At 57.4% G+C, this 23,935-nt stretch overlaps 1 protein-coding gene across 1 annotated transcript in view; it reads right to left on the bottom strand.

Annotated features, from left to right (window-relative positions):
- Positions 1-23,354, bottom strand: part of LOC147092236 (sarcoplasmic/endoplasmic reticulum calcium ATPase 2-like) — a 35,542-nt gene extending 12,188 nt beyond the window's left edge. Inside the window, exons 1-10 of the mRNA XM_085975576.1 lie at positions 23,227-23,354; positions 20,991-21,093; positions 18,819-18,950; positions 14,048-14,173; positions 12,636-12,854; positions 9,763-10,098; positions 4,397-4,617; positions 2,800-3,002; positions 1,500-1,585; positions 1,003-1,136 (exon numbers count right to left, since the gene is read on the bottom strand). Coding sequence (XP_085831702.1) covers positions 1,003-1,136; positions 1,500-1,585; positions 2,800-3,002; positions 4,397-4,617; positions 9,763-10,098; positions 12,636-12,854; positions 14,048-14,173; positions 18,819-18,950; positions 20,991-21,093; positions 23,227-23,354 — 1,688 coding nt within the window. The remainder of the gene's footprint in view (positions 1-1,002; positions 1,137-1,499; positions 1,586-2,799; positions 3,003-4,396; positions 4,618-9,762; positions 10,099-12,635; positions 12,855-14,047; positions 14,174-18,818; positions 18,951-20,990; positions 21,094-23,226) is intronic.
- Positions 23,355-23,935: the final 581 nt, after the last annotated feature.

Here is a 23,935-nt window from a genome sequence, read left to right as displayed (position 1 = left end):
GAGCCATCGCCCGCCCTCCCTCCCACCCAGGGGACATCCCGAGCCATCGCCCGCCCTCCCTCCCACCCAGGGGACATCCCGAGCCATCGCCCGCCCTCCCTCCCACCCAGGGGACATCCCGAGCCATCGCCCGCCCTCCCTCTCACCCAGGGGACATCCCGAGCCATCGCCCGCCCTCCCTCTCACCCTGGGGACATCCCGAGCCGTCGCCCGCCCTCCCTCTCACCCTGGGGACATCCCGAGCCATCGCCCGCCCTCCCTCTCACCCTGGGGACATCCCGAGCCGTCGCCCGCCCTCCCTCCCACCCAGGGGGCATCCCGAGCCATCGCCCGCCCTCCCTCCCACCCAGGGGACATCCCGAGCCATCGAACTCCGCCCTCCCTCCCACCCAGGGGACATCCCGAGCCATCGAACTCCACCCTCCCTCCCACCCAGGGGATCCCGAGCCGTCGCCCGCCCTCCCTCCCACCCAGGGGACATCCTGAGCCATCGCCCGCCCTCCCTCTCACCCTGGGGACAGCCCGAGCCGTTGCCCGCCAACTGTTTCTCCCAGGGGGTACTGACCCAGGACTGGGACCCCGGGTCTGTGCATTCAGGCCTCAGAGCCCCTCGATTTGGCGAGCAGGCAGATTGAAAATGAAAACACCAGTCATCGGAACAGGAGGAGGCCATTCAACCCCTCGAGCCTGTTACACAGGAACAGGAGGAGGCCATTCAGCCCCTCGAGCCTGTTACACAGGAACAGGAGGCCATTCAGCCCCTCAAGCCTAGTACATTAGCCTTTTAAAGAAATTTTATTTTGTCTGTCCACCAGCTTTTAGTGATTACTGTACTTGGGACACCTAAATCTCCTGCTCCTCACCATTTAGAAAATCGCAGAATAAAATCACCCAGGTGTGAAGGAACGCTCCTTTAATAGTGATTGCAGTGTGTGGGTGAGCCCAGGGAGAGGGAGGGAGACCATGATCCAACGCCCACCAATCCCTGCCTCACAGTCCTACCTGTTCAAGGCGTTGAGCATCTCGATGGTGACGAGCACGGACAGAGCCATGGTCATGGGGTACGGAGATTCGAAGACGTGACAGTCTACTCCTTGGAAATCCGGATTCTCCACACTGCACTGCAGGTAGTGACTCTGAGGGGTGGGGGCGGAGAGAGAGGTCAGTGCCAGAGCTCCCGCGACCCCATTAATCTGCATCCCCGCACGCCCGCCCACCCGCATGCACAGAGAACCTCCCGGTCCGCATTGCAGGCAGTGACTCTGAGGGGTGGGGGCGGACAGAGAGGTCAGTGCCAGAGCTCCCGCGACCCCATTCATCTGCATCACCGCACGCGCGCGCACGCAGAGAACCTCCCGGTCCGCATTGCAGGTCGTGACTCTGAGGGGTGGGGGCGGAGAGAGCGGTCAGTGCCAGAGCTCCCTCGACGGCGAGCCCATTCATCTGCATCACCGCACACGCACACGCCCTCCCGGTGGAGGGGGGAAGCAGCGACTTACCAGCTGGTAGAAGTTGACCTGAGGGCCATCCTGAGCAGCCATGAACCACCAGGCAGCGGCTCCAACCGTCGCTGCTCCGACATAAACTGCAGCAACACAAAACAGAGAGCGGTGTTAACACTCCGAGCAGCTGGATAGCTGGGAGCTGCCAAGACCCCCTCCCTCGGCACCCGCCGCACCGGGAACCCCCTCCCTCGGCACCCGCCGCACCGGGAACCCCCTCCCTCGGCACCCGCCGCACCGGGAACCCCCTCCCTCGGCACCCGCCGCACCGGGAACCCCCTCCCTCGGCACCCGCCGCACCGGGAACCCCCTCCCTCGGCACCCGCCGCACCGGGAACCCCCTCCCTCGGCACCCGCCGCACCGGGAACCCCCTCCCTCGGCACCCGCCGCACCGGGAACCCCCTCCCTCGGCACCCGCCGCACCGGGAACCCCCTCCCTCGGCACCCGCCGCACCGGGAACCCCCTCCCTCGGCACCCGCCGCACCGGGAACCCCCTCCCTCGGCACCCGCCGCACCGGGAACCCCCTCCCTCGGCACCCGCCGCACCGGGAACCCCCTCCCTCGGCACCCGCCGCACCGGGAACCCCCTCCCTCGCCACTCGCCGCACCGGGAACCCCCTCGCTCGGCACCCTCGACACCGGGTACCCACTCCCTCGGCACCCGCCACACCGAGAACCCCATCCCTTTGCACCCGCCGCACCGAGAACCCCCTCCCTCGGCACCCACCACACCGGGAACCCCCTCCCTCGGCAGCAGCCGCACTAGGAACCCCTTCCTCAGGCACGCTGCCATCTCGAAATCCTTCAACATCGTTCAAGCCCCACAGTCCCAACCATTCGTTGGGCTCTGTTAGACAGCACACACGCTCTGAGCAGACACAGGGGTCATAAGGTACCAGATGGGAGTGAATCGTTCCCTTTTACCCGCTGTGTACTGTACATGTACAGGAGCTGACACTGAGACACACACGGGCCGTACAGTACCAGATGGGAGTGAATCATTCCCTTTTACCCGGTGTGTACTGTACATGTACAGGAGCTGACACTGAGACACCCACGGGCCGTACAGTACCAGATGGGAGTGAATCGTTCCCTTTTACCCGCTGTGTACTGTACATGTACAGGAGCGGACACTGAGACACACACGGGCCGTACAGTCCCAGACGGGAGTGAATCGTTCCCTTTTACCCGGTGTGTACTGTACATGTACAGGAGCTGACACTGAGACACACACGGGCCGTACAGTACCAGCCGGGTGTTTGGTGGTGGGGGGGTGGGGGAGAACCGATCCTCACCTCCGATAACCATGTAGCGGAAGAATAGCCAGCCACTGATGAGCGGCTCCTTGGGGCTACGCGGCGGCTTGCTCATGATGTCCAGGTCGGGAGGGTTGAAGCCCAGGGCTGTCGCGGGAAGGCCGTCTGTCACCAGGTTCACCCAGAGTAACTGGACCGGGATCAGAGCCTCCGGGATCCCGATAGCGGCCGTCAGGAATATACTGCCGGAGAGAGAGAAAACGTGTCAGACTCAGATAGACGAGGGCGAGGTGGCGGAGGGGAGAGTTTACTGGAGGGCGAGGGTCTACAACATTCAAGAAGCATTTGGATGAGCACTTGAAATGCCATTGCATACAAGGCTATGGACCAAATGCTGGAAAATGGGATTAGACTGGACAGGGATGGATGGGCGGCGCAGACACGATGGGCCGAAGGGCCTCTTTCTGTGCTGTAAAACTCTATGACTCTATGAGAGCCAGAGTTTACTGGAGGGCGAGGAGAGCCAGAGTTTACTGGAGGGCGAGGAGAGCCAGAGTTTACTGGAGGGCGAGGAGAGCCAGAGTTTACTGGAGGACGAGGGTCGCGCGTGCACTCGAGGGCGAGGAGAGCCAGAGTTTACTGGAGGGCGAGGAGAGCCAGAGTTTACTGGAGGGCGAGGAGAGCCAGAGTTTACTGGAGGGCGAGGAGAGCCAGAGTTTACTGGAGGGCGAGGAGAGCCAGAGTTTACTGGAGGGCGAGGAGAGCCAGAGTTTACTGGAGGGCGAGGAGAGCCAGAGTTTACTGGAGGGCGAGGAGAGCCAGAGTTTACTGGAGGGCGAGGAGAGCCAGAGTTTACTGGAGGGCGAGGAGAGCCAGAGTTTACTGGAGGGCGAGGAGAGCCAGAGTTTACTGGAGGGCGAGGAGAGCCAGAGTTTACTGGAGGGCGAGGAGAGCCAGAGTTTACTGGAGGGCGAGGAGAGCCAGAGTTTACTGGAGGGCGAGGAGAGCCAGAGTTTACTGGAGGGCGAGGAGAGCCAGAGTTTACTGGAGGGCGAGGAGAGCCAGAGTTTACTGGAGGGCGAGGAGAGCCAGAGTTTACTGGAGGGCGAGGAGAGCCAGAGTTTACTGGAGGGCGAGGAGAGCCAGAGTTTACTGGAGGGCGAGGAGAGCCAGAGTTTACTGGAGGGCGAGGAGAGCCAGAGTTTACTGGAGGGCGAGGAGAGCCAGAGTTTACTGGAGGGCGAGGAGAGCCAGAGTTTACTGGAGGGCGAGGAGAGCCAGAGTTTACTGGAGGGCGAGGAGAGCCAGAGTTTACTGGAGGGCGAGGAGAGCCAGAGTTTACTCGAGGGCGAGGAGAGCCAGAGTTTATTCGAGGGCGAGGGTCGCGCGTGCACTCGGGGGCGAGGAGAGCCAGAGTTTATTGGAGGGCGAGGGTCGCGCGTGCACTCGGGGGCGAGGAGAGCCAGAGTTTATTGGAGGGCGAGGGTCGCGCGTGCACTCGAGGGCGAGGAGAGCCAGAGTTTATTGGAGGGCGAGGGTCGCGCGTGCACTCGAGGAGCCAGAGTTTATTGGAGGGCGAGGGTCGCGCGTGCACTCGGGGGCGAAGGTTGCTATCCCGGGAGCCCCGCTCACTCACCAGACCACCTCGCCGATGTTGGAGGAGATGAGGTAGCGGATGAACTGCTTCATGTTGTTGTAGATGGCTCGGCCCTCCTCCACCGCGGCCACGATTGTGGAAAAGTTGTCGTCGGCCAGCACCATCTCCGAGGCGCTCTTGGCCACGGCTGTGCCGGATCCCATGGCGATGCCGATCTCCGCCTTCTTCAGGGCGGGCGCGTCGTTCACCCCGTCACCCGTCTGGAAGAGAAATCAGGGAAATGGCCATCGGGGTCTTGACCGTCGTCCTCGGTCCCCGCCACCAGCTCCGTTCCTCATCCACCAACTACACCCCTCTCCCTGGCCACTGTCTGAGGCTGAGCCAGGCTGTTCGCAACCTCGGCGTCCTGTCTGACCGGGCCCGAGCTGAGCTTCTGATCCCCATAACCACGCCATCACCGAGACCGCCTACTTCCAGCACCGTAACGCCGCCCATGCCTCAGCTCATCCGCTGCTCAAACCCTCATCTGTACCTCCATTACCTCCAGACTTGACCATTCCAGTGCACTCCAGGCTGGCTTTCCACCTTCCACCCGCCTTGAACTGGAGTTCATCCAAATCTCTGCTGCCTGTATCCTAACTCTCACCCAGTCCCGTTCACCCGTCGCCCCCTGTGCTCACTGCCCCGTGTCCTAACTCACACCCAGTCCCGTTCACCCATCACCCCGTGCTCACTGCCCCTTGTCCTAACTCTCACCCAGTCCCGTTCACCCATCACCCCGTGTTCACTGCCCCTTGTCCTAACTCACACCCAGTCCCGTTCACCCATCACCCCGTGCTCACTGCCCCGTGTCCTAACTCACACCCAGTCCCTTTCACCCATCACCCCCTGTGCTCACTGCCCCGTGTCCTAACTCACACCCAGTCCCATTCACCCATCACCCCGTGCTCACTGCCCCGTGTCCTAACTCACACCCAGTCCCGTTCACCCATCACCCCCTGTGCTCACTGCCCCGTGTCCTAACTCACACCCAGTCCCGTTCACCCATCACCCCCTGTGCTCACTGCCCCGTGTCCTAACTCACACCCAGTCCCGTTCACCCATCACCCCCTGTGCTCACTGCCCCCTGTCCTAACTCACACCCAGTCCCGTTCACCCATCACCCCCTGTGCTCACTGCCCCGTGTCCTAACTCACACCCAGTCCCATTCACCCATCACCCCCTGTGCTCACTGCCTCGTGTCCGAACTCACACCCAGTCCTGGTCACCCATCACCCCGTGCTCACTGCCCCGTGTCCTAACTCACACCCAGTCCCGTTCACCCATCACCCCCTGTGCTCACTCCCCCGTGTCCTAACTCACACCCAGTCCCGTTCACCCATCACCCCCTGTGCTCACTCCCCCGTGTCCTAACTCACACCAAGTCCCGTTCACCCATCACCCCGTGCTCACTGCCCCGTGTCCTAACTCACACCCAGTCCCGTTCACCCATCACCCCGTGCTCACTGCCCCTTGTCCTAACTCTCACCCAGTCCCGTTCACCCATCACCCCCTGTGCTCACTGCCCCGTGTCCTAACTCACACCCAGTCCCGTTCACCCATCACCCCGTGCTCACTGCCCCGTGTCCTAACTCACACCCAGTCCCGTTCACCCATCACCCCGTGCTCACTGCCCCGTGTCCTAACTCACACCCAGTCCCGTTCACCCATCACCCCGTGCTCACTGCCTTGTCCTAACTCTCACCCAGTCCCGTTCACCCATCACCCCGTGTTCACTGCCCCGTGTCCTAACTCACACCCAGTCCCGTTCACCTATCACCCCCTGTGCTCACTGCCCCGTGTCCTAACTCACACCCAGTCGCGTTCACCCATCACCCCGTGCTCACTGCCCCGTGTCCTAACTAACACCCAGTCCCGTTCACCCATCACCCACTGTGCTCACTGCCCCGTGTCCTAACTCACACCCAGTCCCGTTCACCCATCACCCCCTGTGCTCACTGCCCCGTGTCCTAACTCACACCCAGTCCCGTTCACCCATCACCCCCTGTGCTCACTGCCCCGTGTCCTAACTCACGTCCAGTCCCGTTCACCCATCACCCCCTGTGCTCACTGCCCCGTGTCCTAACTCACACCCAGTCCCGGTCACCCATCACCCCCTGTGCTCACTGCCCCGTGTCCTAACTCACACCCAGTCCCGTTCACCCATCACCCCCTGTGCTCACTGCCCCGTGTCCTAACTCACACCCAGTCCCGTTCACCCATCACCCCCTGTGCTCACTGCCCCGTGTCCTAACTCACACCCAGTCCCGTTCACCCATCACCCCCTGTGCTCACTGCCCCGTGTCCTAACTCACACCCAGTCCCGTTCACCCATCACCCCCTGTGCTCACTGCCCCGTGTCCTAACTCACACCCAGTCCCGTTCACCCATCACCCCCTGTGCTCACTGCCCCGTGTCCTAACTCACACCCAGTCCCGTTCACCCATCGCCCCCTGTGCTCACTGCCCCGTGTCCTAACTCACACCCAGTCCCGTTCACCCACCACCCCTGTGCTCACTGCCCCGTGTCCTAACTCACACCCAGTCCCGGTCACCCATCACCCCGTGCTCACTGCCCCGTGTCCTAACTCACACCCAGTCCCGTTCACTCATCACCCCCTGTGCTCACTGCCCCGTGTCCTAACTCACACCCAGTCCCGTTCGCCCATCACCCCCTGTGCTCACTGCCCCGTGTCCTAACTCACACCCAGTCCCGTTCACCCATCACCCCCTGTGCTCACTGCCCCATGTCCTAACTCACACCCAGTCCCGTTCACCCACCACCCCGTGCTCACTGCCCCGTGTCCTAACTCACACCCAGTCCCGTTCACCCATCACCCCGTGCTCACTGCCCCGTGTCCTAACTCACACCCAGTCCCCTTCACCCATCGCCCCGTGCTCACTGCCCCGTGTCCTAACTCACACCAAGTCCCGTTCACCCATCACCCCCTGTGCTCACTGCCCCGTGTCCTAACTCACACCCAGTCCCGTTCACCCATCACCCCGTGCTCACTGCCCCGTGTCCTAACTCACACCCAGTCCCGTTCACCCATCACCCCCTGTGCTCGCTGCCCCGTGTCCTAACTCACACCCAGTCCCGTTCACCCATCACCCCCTGTGCTCACTGCCCCGTGTCCTAACTCACACCCAGTCCCGTTCACCCATCACCCCGTGCTCACTGCCCCGTGTCCTAACTCACACCCAGTCCCGTTCACCCATCACCCTCTGTGCTCACTGCCCCGTGTCCTAACTCACACCCAGTCCCGTTCACCCATCACCCCCTGTGCTCACTGCCCCGTGTCCTAACTCACACCCAGTCCCGTTCACCCATCACCCCCTGTGCTCACTGCCCCGTGTCCTAACTCACACCCAGTCCCGTTCACCCATCACCCCCTGTGCTCACTGCCCCGTGTCCTAACTCACACCCAGTCCCGTTCACCCATCACCCCCTGTGCTCACTGCCCCGTGTCCTAACTCACACCCAGTCCCGTTCACCCATCACCCCCTGTGCTCACTGCCCCGTGTCCTAACTCACACCCAGTCCCGTTCACCCATCACCCCCTGTGCTCACTGCCCCGTGTCCTAACTCACACCCAGTCCCGTTCACCCATCACCCCCTGTGCTCACTGCCCCGTGTCCTAACTCACACCCAGTCCTGTTCACCCATCTGTAAGAGTTTCGCAAAATTCCCCTGAAAACAAGAGAAACATTGGTCCACATCGTGGATGAAGGTTTATGTGTTTTGAATTGCCTCTGGGTCAGATCAATGTTTTGGAGCATGCTCAGAGCCACGAAAGACTGCTGGACTGGACTGCAACAGAGTCGAGGAAATTCGTGGAAGTATTCACACACATTGAGAAGGAACCTCTTTTAAGGCTTGTGCTTTTGAGCCCGGTCAAACAGAGGTTTACAGCTTGTAATGTGTTTGTGTGAAAGACCTGTCAATCAAACCAGGGAGGTCAGGAGTTGCCCACTTGACCCGAGGTCGATTATGGCTGGCTATGATTCAGCAGCCAATCACAGTCCCTTTTTTGTGTACTGGTCAGACAGAACGGCAGCAGAATGAAAGACCTGTCAATCAAACCAGGGAGGTCAGGAGTTGCCCACTTGACCCAAGGCCGATTATGGCTGGCTATGTTTAAACAAGCAATTCAGCAACCAATCACAGTCCTTTTGTTTGTGTACTGGAACTTTAGGCGGGAATTTTTCCAGACAGAGCGGCAGCAGCAACAGGTATAAAAGATAGCTACTGAGAAGCTATCGGGTGTCTCTTTTTACTTCGCTGGATCACAGGTGAGCAGAGTGTTCTGACTCCTCAAACAAGACAACCTAGCAAGGAGTTTGGGGTGGTGATTTAAGGGAATTGCTAAGATTGTTTAAATAACATTGTAGCCATTGTATCCCTCGTTTTTGCCGTCTGTACCCCCTTGTTATATACTTTTATACTGCATTTACTGTGTTCGTGTGGTATAGTTTATATTTGATTATGGTTTCTTTAGTTTAATAAATTTTGACTTGCCTCATCCAAACCAATTGTCCGCTTTAAAATCATTAATTGTAAGTCCCCCCAGTCAGAACTGAAAGGTTGGGGTAGCGATTCGGAACCGCTGTTAAAATTGGTTTACAGTGCAGTAGGCAAAAAGGCTGCTGGCCAGGTATGTTACCATAAACCAGGTAATAGATGCCCCCCCTACACATCACCCCCTGTGCTCACTGCCCCGTGTCCTAACTCACACCGAGCCCCGTTCACCCATCACCCCCTGTGCTCACTGCCCAGTGTCCTAACTCTCTCACCCAGTCCCGTTCAACAATCACCCCCTGTGCTCACTGCCCCGTGTCCTAACTCACACCGAGCCCCGTTCACCCATCACCCCCTGTGCTCACTGCCCCGTGTCCTAACTCACACCGAGCCCCGTTCACCCATCACCCCCTGTGCTCACTGCCCAGTGTCCTAACTCTCACACCCAGTCCCGTTCAACAATCACCCCCTGTGCTTCCTGCCCAGTGTCCTAACTCACACCCAGTCCCGTTCAACAATCACCCCCTGTGCTTCCTGCCCAGTGTCCTAACTCACACCCAGTCCCGTTCACCCATCACCCCCTGTGCTCACTGCCCCGTGTCCTAACTCTCACCGAGACCCGTTCACCCATCACCCCTGTGCTCGCTGACGTACACTGGCTCCCGGTCCGGTCACGTCTCGATTTTAAAATTCTCATCCTCATGCTCAAAACCCTCCATAGCATTGCCCACTCCCTATCTCTACCTGCCTCCAGCCCTACAACCCTCCCTATCTCTCTAACCTCCTCCAGCTCCTACAACCCTCCCTCATCTGTCCTCCCCACCCACCCGCGCCCCTCCCCCACTCACCATGGCAGTGACCTCGTCCAGCGACTGCAGGAACTCTATGATCTTCGACTTGTGCGAGGGTTCAACGCGAGCAAAGCAGCGGGCGTTCTGCACGGCCTCACGCTGGGCCTGCAGGCTCAGCTCGTCGAATTCGCGGCCGGTGAACGCCTTGAGCCCCACCTCCTCATCCGGCCCGAAGATGCCGATCAGCCGGCAGATAGCCACCGCTGTGCCCTTGTTATCGCCAGTGATCATGATCACGTGGATTCCTGCCTGCCGGCACAGCCGGATCGCGTCAGCCACCTCCTTCCGCGGCGGGTCCAGCATTCCCACACACCCCACGAAGGTCAGATCCATCTGTTGGGGGGGGAGAAAGAGGGGAGAAAGAGTGTGTTAAACACGAGAGACCGATAGGGGGAGAGGGAGGGAGGCCGAGAGAGGGAGAGAGGCCGAGAGCGAGGCCGAGAGCGAGGCCGAGAGAGAGAGAGGGAGAGGGAGGCCGAGAGAGAGAGGGGGAGAGAGGCCGAGAGAGAGAGGGGGAGAGAGGCTGAGAGAGAGAGAGGGAGGGAGGCCAAGAGAGAGAGAGGGAGAGGGAGGCCGAGAGAGGGAGGGAGGCTGACCGGAGATCATAATAAGAGTAGCCCACCACACGGCCCCTCGAGCCTGCTCCGCAATTCAGTAAGATCACGGCTGATCACCGACCTCAACTCCAGTTTCCCGCCCGATCCCTCGATTCCCCGAGAGTCCAAACATCTCTCGATCGCTGCCTTGAATATACTCAACGACTGAGCCTCCACAGCCCTCTGGGGCAGAGAATTCCAAAGATTCACCGCCCTCTGAGTGAAGAAATTCCTCCTCATCTCAGTCCTAAATGGCCGACCCCTTATTCTGAGACTATGCCCCCTAGTTCTAGACTCTCCAGCCAGGGGGAAACATCCTCTCAGCATCGACCCTGTCAATCCCCCTCAGAATCTTGTATGTTTCAATGAGATCACCTCTCATTCTTCTAAACTCCAGAGAGTATCGGCCCATTCTATACAATCTCTCCTCATAGGACTACCCAGGAATCAGTCTAGTGAACCTTCGTTGCACCGCCTCCAAGGCAAGTTTATCCTTCCTTAGATAAGGAGACCAAAACTGTGCCCAGTACTCCAGGTGTGGTCTCACCAAGGCCTGTACAATTGTAGCAAGACTTCCTTACTCTTATACTCCAACCCCCTTGCAATAGAAACATAGAAGATAGGAGCAGGAGTCGGCCATTCGGCCCCTCGAGCCTGCTCCGCCATTCAATGCGATCATGGCTGATCATCCAAATTCAGTACCCTGTCCCTGCCTTCTCCCCATATCCCTTGATCCCTTTAGCCTTAAGAAATATATCTAACTCCTTTTTGAATATATTTAATGAATTGGCCTCTACTGCCTTGTGTGGTAGAGAATTCCACAGGTTCACCACTCTCTGGGTGAAGAAATTCCTCCTCATCTCAGTCCTAAATGGCTTACCCCTTATCCTTAGACTGTGACCCCTGGTTCTGGACTCCCCGACCATCGGGAACATCCTTCCTGCATCTAGTCTGTCCAGTCCTGTTAGAATTTTATAAGTTTCAATGAGATCCCCTCTCATTCTTCTAAACTCCAGTGAGTATAAGCCCAATCGACCCAATCTCTCCTCATACGTCATTCCTGCCATCCCAGGTATCAGCCTGGTGAATCTTCGCTGAACTCCCTCCATGGCAAGAACATCCTTCGTCAGATAAGGCGAACAAAACTGCACACAATACTCAAGGTGTGGTCTCACCAAGGCCCTGTACAACTGCAGCAAGACATCCTTGCTCCTGTACTCGAACCCTCTCGCTACGAAGGCCAACATACCATTTGCCTTCTTAACTGCCTGCTGCACCTGCATGCTTACCTTCAGCGACTGGTGAACAAGGACACCCAGGTCTCGTTGCACTTCCCCTTCTCGCAATCTATTGCCGTTCAGATAATAATCTGCCTTCCTGTTTTTGACACCAAAGTGGATAACCTCACATTTATCCACATTATACTGCATCTGCCATGCTTCTGCCCAATCACCCAACCTGTCCAAATCATACTGGAGTTTCTTGGTATCCTCCTCACAGCACACACGCCCACCCAGCTTTGTGTCATCTGCAAACTTGGAGATATTACATCTAGTTCCCTCGTCTAGATCATTTATATTGTGAACAGCTGGGGCCCAAGGACTGATCCCTGCGGTACCCCACTAGTCACTGCCTGCCATTCGGAAAAAGACCCGTTTATTCCAACTCTTTGCTTTCTGTCTGCCAACCAGCTCTCCATCCAAGTCAATACCTTGCCCCCAATCCCATGTGCTTTAACTTTACACGCTAATCTCTTATGCGAGACCTTATCGAAAGCCTTCTGAAAGTCCAAATACACCACATCCACTGGTTCTCCCTTATCTATTCTACCAGTTACATCCTCAAAAAATTCCAGTAGATTAGTCGAGCATAATAAAGGCCAACATGCCATTTGCCTTCCTTATTGCTTGCTGTACCTGCAAGAGAGAGAGAGAGAGACAGACAGAGTGTGTTAAACACAAGAGGGAGTGAGAGATCTCCCATTTCTGCAGCACCTCAGGAACGTCCTAAAGCACTTCACAGTCACTGAAGTACTTTTTGAAGTGTAGTCAGTGTTGTAACACTTTGTAGCCAACTTGCACACAGCAAGTTCCCACACACAGCAATATGATCAATGAGCAGTATCAGTGCTGTCCACATTTCTCGGTCCACAGTGGAGTCGCCGCCTCTCCTTCACTGGACGGTGCAGAGCTCCCTCGACATTCCCCCGCCCCGCCAGAGCAGCCGGTCGTCCCCCTGCCCGCCCCGCGTTCCCTCACCCACCGCGTCACTCACCTCGTACTCGGCAAACAGGCTGGGGTCCTCCAGCTTCAGCTGGTCCCTCCTGAGCGGGTGGTCCCGGGTGGCCAGCGCCAGGCAGCGCAGCGTGTCCCGGCCCGTACCCCACTCCCGAATCACCCCCATCAGCTGCTCCTTCAGGGGCGCCGTCAGCGGGAACTTCTCCAAGCCCACCCGGATAAACTGGCACCTCTCGATCACACCCTCCGGGGCACCCTAGGCTCAGAGAGAGAGAGAACACAGTCAGTACAGGGCGAGAGAGAGAGAGAACACAGTCAGTACAGGGTGAGAGAGAACACAGTCGGGGGGGGGGGGGGGGGGGGCGGTGGGGAGAGACAGAGAAAGGGAGAGAGAGGGGGCGAACACAGTTAGTACAGGGCGAGAGAGAGAACACAGTCAGGGGGGTGGGGTGGTGGGGAGAGACAGAGAAAGGGAGAGAGAGGCAGCAAGAGAGAGGGGGAGAACAGAGTCAGTACAGGGCAAGAGAGAGAACAGAGTCAGGGGGGTGACGACCAAAAACTCCCATACCTACTAGGGGAAGAGAGAAATTGTGTAACCTTAGCGGCACACTATGTTACAGCTTGCCATAAACAGAGGGACAACCACTAAATATAAGAAAAGAGTATATACAAATTATATGAATGTATATTTATACACTCAGGGATATATCTGTTTGTACACTGTATGGATAGATCTGTATTTTTGTGTACAACCATGAATGTTTTTCGATGCTTTGGCAACATAAGATGTGCCTTGTCATGCCAATAAAGCGATTTGAATTGAATTGAAAGGGAGAGAGGCGCAGCAAGAGAGAGAGAGAGAGAGAGAACACAGTCAGTACAGGGCGAGAGAGAGAACACAGTCAGTACAGGGTGAGAGAGAGAACACAGTCAGTACAGGGTGAGAGGAGTTATAGGGAGAGACAGAGAAAGAGAGGCAGCGAGAGTATGAGAGGCAGAGGCAGAGACACAGAGACAGAGACAGAGACAGAGACACAGACACAGAGACAGAGAGACAGAGAGACAGAGAGACAGAGAGACAGAGAGACAGAGAGACAGAGAGACAGAGAGACAGAGAGACACAGAGACAGAGAGACAGAGAGACACAGAGACAGAGAGACACAGAGACAGAGAGACACAGAGACAGAGAGACACAGAGACAGAGAGACACAGAGACAGAGAGACACAGAGACAGAGAGACACAGAGACAGAGAGACACAGAGACACAGAGACAGAGAGACACAGAGACACAGAGACACAGAGACAGAGGTGCTATAACAATCATACTGAGGGAGGGCGACAGAGGGAGGGAGGGAGAGCAACAGAGGGAGGGAGGGAGGGCGACAGAGGGAGGGAGGGAGGGAGGGCGACAGTGTCTGAACGGAGATCCTCAGTGAACCAGATGCAAACCTTGACGAACATCTTGGCTCCTGCCGACGAGCGGGTGGGCTTGTTCGGAGAGCAGAGGACCGACATGGACTTGCGGTCTCGGGAGAACTCCAGCGTCACCTCTTTCTTCATCAGCTGCTTGATGACCTGCAGAGGAGAGAAACGACAGGGAGATGAAGTGGGCAGGACAGAGGAGTGCCCCCCCTCACCATCCACATCAGGCAGTCTCCGGAGCCTCTGCACGGCCAGGGGACGGGATGAGCCCAGGCTGGTCTCCGTCAACATTTACAAACCACCACCTGTTAGCATTCACCCTCAATCTGATCAGGAACAGGTGGAGGCCGTTTAGCCCCTCGAGCCTGTTACACAAGAACAGGAGGAGGCCATTCAGCCCCTCGAGCGTGTTACACAGGAACAGGAGGAGGCCATTCAGCCCCTCGAGCCTGTTACTCAGGAACAGGAGGAGGCCATTCAGCCCCTCGAGCCTGTTACACAGGAACAGGAGGAGGCCATTCAGCCCCTCGAGCCTGTTACACAGGAACAGGAGGAGGCCATTCAGCCCCTCGAGCCTGTTACACAGGAACAGGAGGAGGCCGTTCATCCCCTCGAGCCTGTTACACAGGGACAGGAGGCCATTCAGCCCCTCGAGCTTGTTCCGCCATTCAATTATATAAGCTGTACCTTAACTCCATTTACCCACCTTGGTTGCTTAACCCTTAATACCCTTGGCCAACAAAAATCTAACATCCGTTTTGAAATTTTCAATTGACCCCCCCAGCCTCAACAGCTTTTTGGGGGGTGGGGGGGGGGGGGGGGGGTGGGGAAAGAGAGTTCCAGATTTCCACTGCCCTTGGTGTGAAGAATGAGAGAGAATCGTAGAACGGTTACAGCACAGAAGGAGGCCATTCGGCCCGTCCAGCCTCCCTGCAAGAGCACCTCAGCTAGTCTCGCTCCCCGCCCGTTCCCCGGAGCCCTGCAAATTTCTTTCCTTCAGGTACTCATCCAACTCCCTTGTGAAAGCCACGATTGAATCTGTCTCCACCGCCCTCAGGCAGTGCATTCCAGATCCTGACCACTCGCTGAGTAAACGTTTTTCCTCACGTCGCCTTTGGTTCTTTTGCCAATCACCTTAAATCTGTGTCCTCTGGTTCTCGACCCTTCCGCCAATGGGAACCGTTTCTCTCTGTCTACTCTGTCCACACCCCTCTGGGAACTGCTTCCTGACATCACCGCTGACCGGCCTACCTCTAATTTTAAGGTAATGCCCCTTTGTCCTGGGCTCCGCCCTCCCCCCCGCCACCGGAGGAAATCGTTTCTCTCCATCGATCAGCTCCTTCACTCATCTTAAACACTCCAATTCGATCACCCCGAATCTCTGAAACTCAAGGGAATTGCCTGTGTAAACGGGCCTCATCAAATTAACCCTTGGAGCCCCGCGATCGTTCGCGGGGAATCTGCGCTGCTCCCTCGCCAAGGCCAATAAATCCTTCCCGAGGGGCGGGGCCCAGAACTGGACACGGATCCCCCGGGCGGGGTTTGACCAGAGTTCTGTACAGTGAAAGCATAACTACAACCGCTTTGTATTCCAGCCCTCCGAGATAAAGGCCAACATTTCATGATACTTGGTAATTATTTCCTGTACCTGCAGCACTCGATACGGGTTTAGATTGAACCCGGAGTACATCGAGACTGCTAGCAGCTAAACCCCAGTCTCTCGCTCACTCACCGAGCTGTCCAATCCCCCACCTCTCTCTCACCCTGTCCAATCCCCCCAGCCTCTCTCTCTCACCCTGTCCAATCCCCCCACCACTCTCACCCTGTCCAATCCCCCACCCCTCTCTCACCCTGTCCAATCCCCCCACCTCTCTCTCTCACCCTGTCCAATCCCCCCACCTCTCTCTCACCCTGTCCAATCCCCCCAGCCTCTCTCTCTCACCCTGTCCAATCCCCCCACCTCTCTCTCACCCTGTCCAAACCCCCCACCTCTCTCTCACCCTGTCCAATCCCCCCACCTCTCTCTCACCCTGTCCAATCCCCCCACCTCTCTCTCACCCTGTCCAATCCCCCCACCTCTCTCTCACCCTGTCCAATCCCCCCACCTCTCTCTCACCCTGTCCAATCCCCCCACCTCACCCTGTCCAATCCCCCCACCTCTCTCTCACCCTGTCCAATCCCCCCACCTCACCCTGTCCAATCCCCCCAGCCTCTCTCTCACCCTGTCCAATCCCCCCACCTCTCTCTCACCCTGTCCAATCCCCCCACCCCTCTCTCACCCTGTCCAATCCCCCCACCTCTCTCTCACCCTGTCCAATCCCCCCACCTCTCACCCTGTCCAATCCCCCCACCTCTCACCCTGTCCAATCCCCCCACCTCTCACCCTGTCCAATCCCCCACCTCTCACCCTGTCCAATCCCCCACCTCTCACCCTGTCCAATCCCCCCACCTCACTCACCCTGTCCAATCCCCCCACCTCTCACCCTGTCCAATCCCCCCACCTCTCTCTCTCACCCTGTCCAATCCCCCCACCTCTCTCTCACCCTGTCCAATCCCCCCACCTCTCTCTCACCCTGTCCAATCCCCCCACCTCTCTCTCACCCTGTCCAATCCCCCCACCTCTCTCTCACCCTGTCCAATCCCCCCACCTCTCTCTCACCCTGTCCAATCCCCCCACCTCTCTCTCACCCTGTCCAATCCCCCCACCTCTCTCTCACCCTGTCCAATCCCCCCACCACTCTCACCCTGTCCAATCCCCCCACCCCTCTCTCACCCTGTCCAATCCCCCCACCTCTCTCTCTCACCCTGTCCAATCCCCCACCTCTCTCTCACCCTGTCCAAACCCCCCACCTCTCACCCTGTCCAATCCCCCACCTCTCTCTCACCCTGTCCAATCCCCCCACCTCTCTCACCCTGTCCAATCCCCCACCTCTCTCTCACCCTGTCCAATCCCCCCACCTCTCTCACCCTGTCCAATCCCCCCACCTCTCACCCTGTCCAATCCCCCACCTCTCACCCTGTCCAATCCCCCACCTCTCACCCTGTCCAATCCCCCACCTCTCACCCTGTCCAATCCCCCCACCTCACTCACCCTGTCCAATCCCCCCACCTCTCACCCTGTCCAATCCCCCCACCTCTCTCACCCTGTCCAATCCCCCCACCTCTCTCTCACCCTGTCCAATCCCCCCACCTCTCTCACCCTGTCCAATCCCCCCACCTCTCTCACCCTGTCCAATCCCCCCACCTCTCACCCTGTCCAATCCCCCACCTCTCACCCTGTCCAATCCCCCACCTCTCACCCTGTCCAATCCCCCCACCTCTCACCCTGTCCAATCCCCCCACCTCTCTCACCCTGTCCAATCCCCCCACCTCTCTCTCACCCTGTCCAATCCCCCACCTCTCACCCTGTCCAATCCCCCCACCTCTCTCTCACCCTGTCCAATCCCCCCACCTCCCTCTCACCCTGTCCAATCCCCCCACCTCTCACCCTGTCCAATCCCCCCACCTCTCACCCTGTCCAATCCCCCCACCTCTCTCACCCTGTCCAATCCCCCCACCTCTCTCTCACCCTGTCCAATCCCCCCACCTCTCTCTCTCACCCTGTCCAATCCCCCCACCTCTCTCACCCTGTCCAATCCCCCCACCTCTCTCTCACCCTGTCCAAACCCCCCACCCCTCTCTCACCCTGTCCAATCCCCCCACCTCTCTCTCACCCTGTCCAATCCCCCCACCTCACCCTGTCCAATCCCCCCACCTCTCTCACCCTGTCCAAACCCCCCACCTCTCTCTCACCCTGTCCAAACCCCCCACCTCTCTCTCACCCTGTCCAATCCCCCCACCTCTCTCTCACCCTGTCCAATCCCCCCACCTCTCTCTCACCCTGTCCAATCCCCCCACCTCTCTCTCACCCTGTCCAATCCCCCCACCTCTCTCTCACCCTGTCCAATCCCCCCACCTCTCACCCTGTCCAATCCCCCCACCTCTCTCTCACCCTGTCCAATCCCCCCACCTCTCTCACCCTGTCCAAACCCCCCACCTCTCTCACCCTGTCCAATCCCCCCACCTCTCACCCTGTCCAATCCCCCCACCTCTCTCTCCCTGTCCAATCCCCCCACCTCTCACCCTGTCCAATCCCCCCACCTCTCACCCTGTCCAATCCCCCCACCTCTCACCCTGTCCAATCCCCCCACCTCTCACCCTGTCCAATCCCCCCACCTCTCTCTCACCCTGTCCAATCCCCCCACCTCTCACCCTGTCCAATCCCCCCACCTCTCACCCTGTCCAATCCCCCCACCTCTCTCACCCTGTCCAATCCCCCCACCTCTCTCTCACCCTGTCCAATCCCCCCACCTCCCTCTCACCCTGTCCAATCCCCCCACCTCACTCACCCTGTCCAATCCCCCCACCTCTCACCCTGTCCAATCCCCCCACCTCTCACCCTGTCCAATCCCCCCACCTCCCTCACCCTGTCCAATCCCCCCACCTCTCTCTCTCTCTCTCTCTCACCCTGTCCAATCCCCCCACCTCTCTCTCACCCTGTCCAATCCCCCCACCTCTCTCACCCTGTCCAATCCCCTCACCTCTCTCTCGCCCTGTCCAATCCCCCCACCTCCCCCTCACTCACCCTGTCCAATCCCCCCCATCTCCCTCTCACCGAGCTGTCCAATCCCCCCACCTCTCTCTCTCACCGAGCTGTCCTGTCCAATCCCCCCACCTCTCTCTCTCACCGAGCTGTCCAATCCCCCCACCTCTCTCTCACTCACCGAGCTGTCCTGTCCAATCACCCCCCCACACTCACCGAGCAGCACGCATTGGCTCGCTCGACCTTCGTCAGTCCCTTCAGGTTGGTGTCGAACACGTTCATCTTCTCCACCATGCAGCACAGGGCGGTCTCGGTCGCCTCGCCCACCTTCTCGTATGCTCCTTTCACCTGGCGAGAGCGCAAAGGACAGGTCAGGGAGTCACGGGTCGCGAGCCTGGACGAGCGCTGAACTCTAAACCTGCACCAGCACACAAGCTCAGCCTGACAGCGGCCAAAGGCAGGGGGTCAGGTACTGTGACCTTTCACCCTCCGGGTTCAAACCCAGACTCCAGGCAGCACAGATCAAGGGCTCCTCTCTTTGATGGGCTCCATGTAGTCAACAACAACCTGCATTTATATAGCGCCTTTAATGTAGTAAAGCGTCCCAAGGTGCTTTGCAGGAGCGATTATCAAACAAAATTTGACACCGAGCCACATAAGGAGATATTGGGACAGGCGACCAACACCTTGGTCAAAGAGGGAGGTTTTAAGGAGCGTCTTAAAGGAGCAGAGAGGCGGAGAGGTTTAGGGAGGGAATTCCAGAGCTTAGGGCCCATGCAGCTGAAGGCACGGCCACCAATGGTGGAGCGATGGAAATCGGGGGATGTGCAAGAGGCCGAAACTGCAGGAGCGCAGAGATCTGAGAGGGTTGTAGGAGGTTACAGAGATAGGGAGGGTTGTCGGGGCTGGAGGAGGTTACAGAGGTAGGGAGGGTTGTCGGGGCTGGAGGAGGTTACAGAGATAGGGAGGGTTGTAGGGCTGGAGGAGGTTACAGAGATAGGGAGGGTTGTCGGGGCTGATGGAGGTTACAGAGATAGGGAGGGTTGTAGGGGCTGGAGGAGGTTACAGAGATAGGGAGGGTTGTAGGGACTGGAGGAGGTTACAGAGATAGGGAGGGTTGTAGGGGCTGGAGGAGGTTACACAGATAGGGAGGGTTGTAGGGCTGGAGGAGGTTACAGAGATAGGGAGGGTTGTAGGGCTGGAGGAGGTTACAGAGATAGGGAGAGTTGTAGAGGCTGGAGGAGGTTACAGAGATAGGGAGGGTTGTAGGGGCTGGAGGAGGTTACAGAGATAGGGAGGGTTGTAGGAGGTTACAGAGATAGGGAGGGTTGTAGGAGGTTACAGAGATAGTGAGGGTTGTAGGGCTGGAGGAGGTTACAGAGATCGGGAGGGTTGTAGGGACTGGAGGAGGTTACAGAGATAGGGAGGGTTGTAGGGGCTGGAGGAGGTTACAGAGATAGGGAGGGTTGTAGGGGCTGGAGGAGGTTACAGAGATAGGGAGGGTTGTAGGGCTGGAGGAGGTTACAGAGATAGGGAGGGTTGTAGGGGCTGGAGGAGGTTACAGAGATAGGGAGGGTTGTAAGGGCTGGAGGAGGTTAGAGATAGGGAAGACAGTAGAGGCTGGAGGAGGTTACAGAGATAGGGAGGGTTGTAGGAGGTTACAGAGATAGTGAGGGTTGTAGGGCTGGAGGAGGTTACAGAGATCGGGAGGGTTGTAGGGCTGGAGGAGGTTACAGAGATAGGGAGGGTTGTAGGGCTGGAGGAGGTTACAGAGACAGGGAGGGTTGTAGGGCTGGAGGAGGTTACAGAGATAGGGAGGGTTGTAGGGCTGGAGGAGGTTACAGAGATAGGGAGGGTTGTAGGGCTGGAGGAGGTTACAGAGACAGGGAGGGTTGTAGGGGCTGGAGGAGGTTACAGAGATAGGGAGGGTTGTAGGGCTGGAGGAGGTTACAGAGACAGGGAGGGTTGTAGGGCTGGAGGAGGTTACAGAGACAGGGATGGGCAAGGCCACAGAGAGATTTGAAAACAAGTTTGTGAAGTTTAAAATTGAGGTGTTGCTCAACTGGGAGCCAATGAAGGTCAGTGAGCACAGGTATGATGGGTGAACGGGACTTGGTGAGAGTTAGGATACGGGCAGCAGAGTTTTGGAGGATCTGAAGTTTATGGACAGCTCCATGCCCCAATGAAGCATCGTAGACTGTGTCTAGCGTCTCCATCGAGACACAGGTCACTGAGTAGAGACACATGGATAGAGAGTGGCAGAGTGTTGGGAGAGGGCCAGAGCTGGAGACTAATCTGCCACCCCTCAGTTTTTGGAGGTAGTCGGTGGTTAGAGAGGAGACTCCCAGGGTCCGAGAGAGGGGACATTGCTTCGCCGCGAGCTCTCACCTCGTTATAATCCAGCGACGAGTCGTTACATAGAGCACAGATGGTGGCCAGCTCCACCAGACCATCATACTGCCCACAGCGCACCACACGGCCAGCTTTCAATCTGTTCAACAACAAACAATTAGCACAGGAGAGGTAGCGACACGCCTAGTGATATCGGGGTTCAGGGTGGAAGTGGGAGGAGCCCTGGAGTACAGAGACTACCACGAGGAACCTCTCCAACACGACCCACTCTGAACCCCATTCCTTGCCCAATCCACAACCTTCAATCTGCTCCGAACCCCATCCCACACTCCTAACCCCACAACCAGTTAATCTCCTCCCACAGCCCATGTACACTCTCCCCTATCACTGACTCTACCCACCCATTGAATCTCCTCCCACAGCCCATGTACACTCTCCCCTATCACTGACTCTACCCACCCATTGAATCTCCTCCCACAGCCCATGTACACTCTCCCCTATCACTGACTCTACCCACCCATTGAATCTCCTCCCACAGCCCATGTACACTCTCCCCTATCACTGACTCTACCCACCCATTGAATCTCCTCCCACAGCCCATGGACACTCTCCCCTATCACTGACTCTACCCACCCATTGAATCTCCTCCCACAGCCCATGGACACTCTCCCCTATCACGGACTCTACCCACCCATTTAATCTCCTCCCACAGCCCATGTACACTCTCCCCTATCACTGACTCTACCCACCCATTTAATCTCCTCCCACGGCCCATGTACACGCTCCCCTATCACGGACTCTACCCACCCATTTAATCTCCTCCCACAGCCCACGTACACTCTCCCCTATCACTGACTCTACCCACCCATTTAATCTCCTCCCACAGCCCATGTACACTCTCCCCTATCACTGACTCGACCCACCCATTTAATCTCCTCCCACAGCCCATGTACACTCTCCCCTATCACAGACTCTACCCACCCATTTAATCTCCTCCCACAGCCCATGAACATTTTCCCAATATATATTAATGATCTAGACGAGGGAACTGGATGCAATATCTCCAAATTTGCAGACGATACAAAGCTGGGCGGGAGGGTAAGCTGCGAGGAGGATGTCAGGAAACTCCAGTATGATTTGGACAGGTTGGGTGATTGGGCAGAAACATGGCAAATGCACTATAATGTGGATAAATGTGAGGTTATCCACTTTGGTGGCAAAAACAGGAAGGCAGATTATTATCTGAACGGCAATAGATTGGGAGAAGGGGAAGTGCAACGAGACCTGGGCGTCCTTGTGCACCAGTCGCTGAAGGTAAGCATGCAGGTGCAGCAGGCGGTTAAGGCGGCAAATGGTATGTTGGCCTTCGTAGCGAGAGGGTTCGAGTACAGGAACAAGGATGTCTTGCTACAGTTGTACAGGGCCTTGGTGAGACCGCACCTTGAGTATTGTGTGCAGTTTCGGTCGCCTTATCTGAGGAAGGATGTTCTTGCCATGGAGGGAGTGCAGCGAAGATTCACCAGGCTGATACCTGGGATGGCAGGAATGACGTATGAGGAGAGATTGTGTCGATTGGGCTTATACTCACTGGAGTCTAGAAGATTGAGAGGGGATCTCATTGAAACTTATAAAATTCTGTCAGGTCTGGACAGACTAGATGCAGGAAGGATGTTCCCGATGGTCGGGGAGTCCAGAACCAGGGGTCACAGTCTAAGGATAAGGGGTAAGCCATTTAGGACTGAAATGAGGAGGAATTTCTTCACCCAGAGAGTGGTGAACCTGTGGAATTCTCTACCACAGAAGGCGATGGAGGCTAGTTCATTAAATATATTCAAGAAAGAGTTGGATATATTTCTTGAGGCTAAAGGGATCAAGGGATATGGGGAAAAGGCAGGGACAGGGTACTGAATTTGGATGATCAGCCATGATCTCATTGAATGGCGGAGCAGGCTCGAGGGGCTGAATGGCCGACTCCTGCTCCTATCTTCTATGTTTCTACCCCTCTAACTGCTCCCACCCCAGTGACAGACTTAAACCTACCAGTGCCTCACCACGGTACAGGTCAAAACTCTCTCTCTCTCTCTCTCTCTCTCTCTCTGAGAGAGAGCGAGCCCGACTTTGGAAGGACATAATCGAAAAAGAAGTGTTTTTCCCCGTTTGAGTGGGTGCCACAGAACGCTTTCACCCCCCTCCAATTGTTACTGTGAATAAAGCGACAACATTGGACCATCCCCGCCCACCTCGCGATGAGTGAGGGGGTTTATTTACTCACACTTCGCCCTCTGGTGCGTAGGTGGATCCGGTGATCGTGAACTCGTTCAGCGTGCTGCGATCACCCTCCAACTTCTCCACAATGAACATCTGGAAACAACAGAAGCACCGCTGGTTATCGGAGGGCATTGCTCACAGGTGACAAGAGACAGGTAGATTTCCCTCTCTCTAACCCTGGGGTCACCGGGCAGTGATCAGGAGCAGGAACACTGGCTGATTTCCCCTCTCTCTAACCCAGGGGTCACTGGACAGTGATCAGGAGCAGGAACCCTGGCTGATTTCCTCTCTCTCTAACCCAGGGGTCACTGGACAGTGATCAGGAGCAGGAACCCTGGCTGATTTCCTCTCTCTCTAACCCAGGGGTCACTGGACAGTGATCAGGAGCAGGAACCCTGGCCGATTTCCCCTCTCTCTAACCCTGGGGTCACCGGGCAGTGATCAGGAGCAGGAACACTGGCTGATTTCCTCTCTCTCTAACCCAGGGGTCACTGGACAGTGATCAGGAGCAGGAACCCTGGCTGATTTCCCCTCTCTCTAACCCAGGGGTCACTGGACAGTGATCAGGAGCAGGAACCCTGGCTGATTTCCCCTCTCTCTAACCCAGGGGTCACTGGACAGTGATCAGGAGCAGGAACCCTGGCTGATTTCCCCTCTCTCTAACCCAGGGGTCACTGGACAGTGATCAGGAGCAGGAACCCTGGCTGATTTCC

This window comes from Somniosus microcephalus, unplaced genomic scaffold (genome assembly GCF_052327205.1).
Source record: "Somniosus microcephalus isolate GS21.2 unplaced genomic scaffold, FLI_Smic_1.0 unresolved_chr2, whole genome shotgun sequence".
Lineage (NCBI taxonomy): Eukaryota > Metazoa > Chordata > Chondrichthyes > Squaliformes > Somniosidae > Somniosus > Somniosus microcephalus.
The sequence above is the reverse complement of the archived record's forward strand: the minus strand, read 5'-3'. Positions and strand labels throughout refer to the sequence as shown.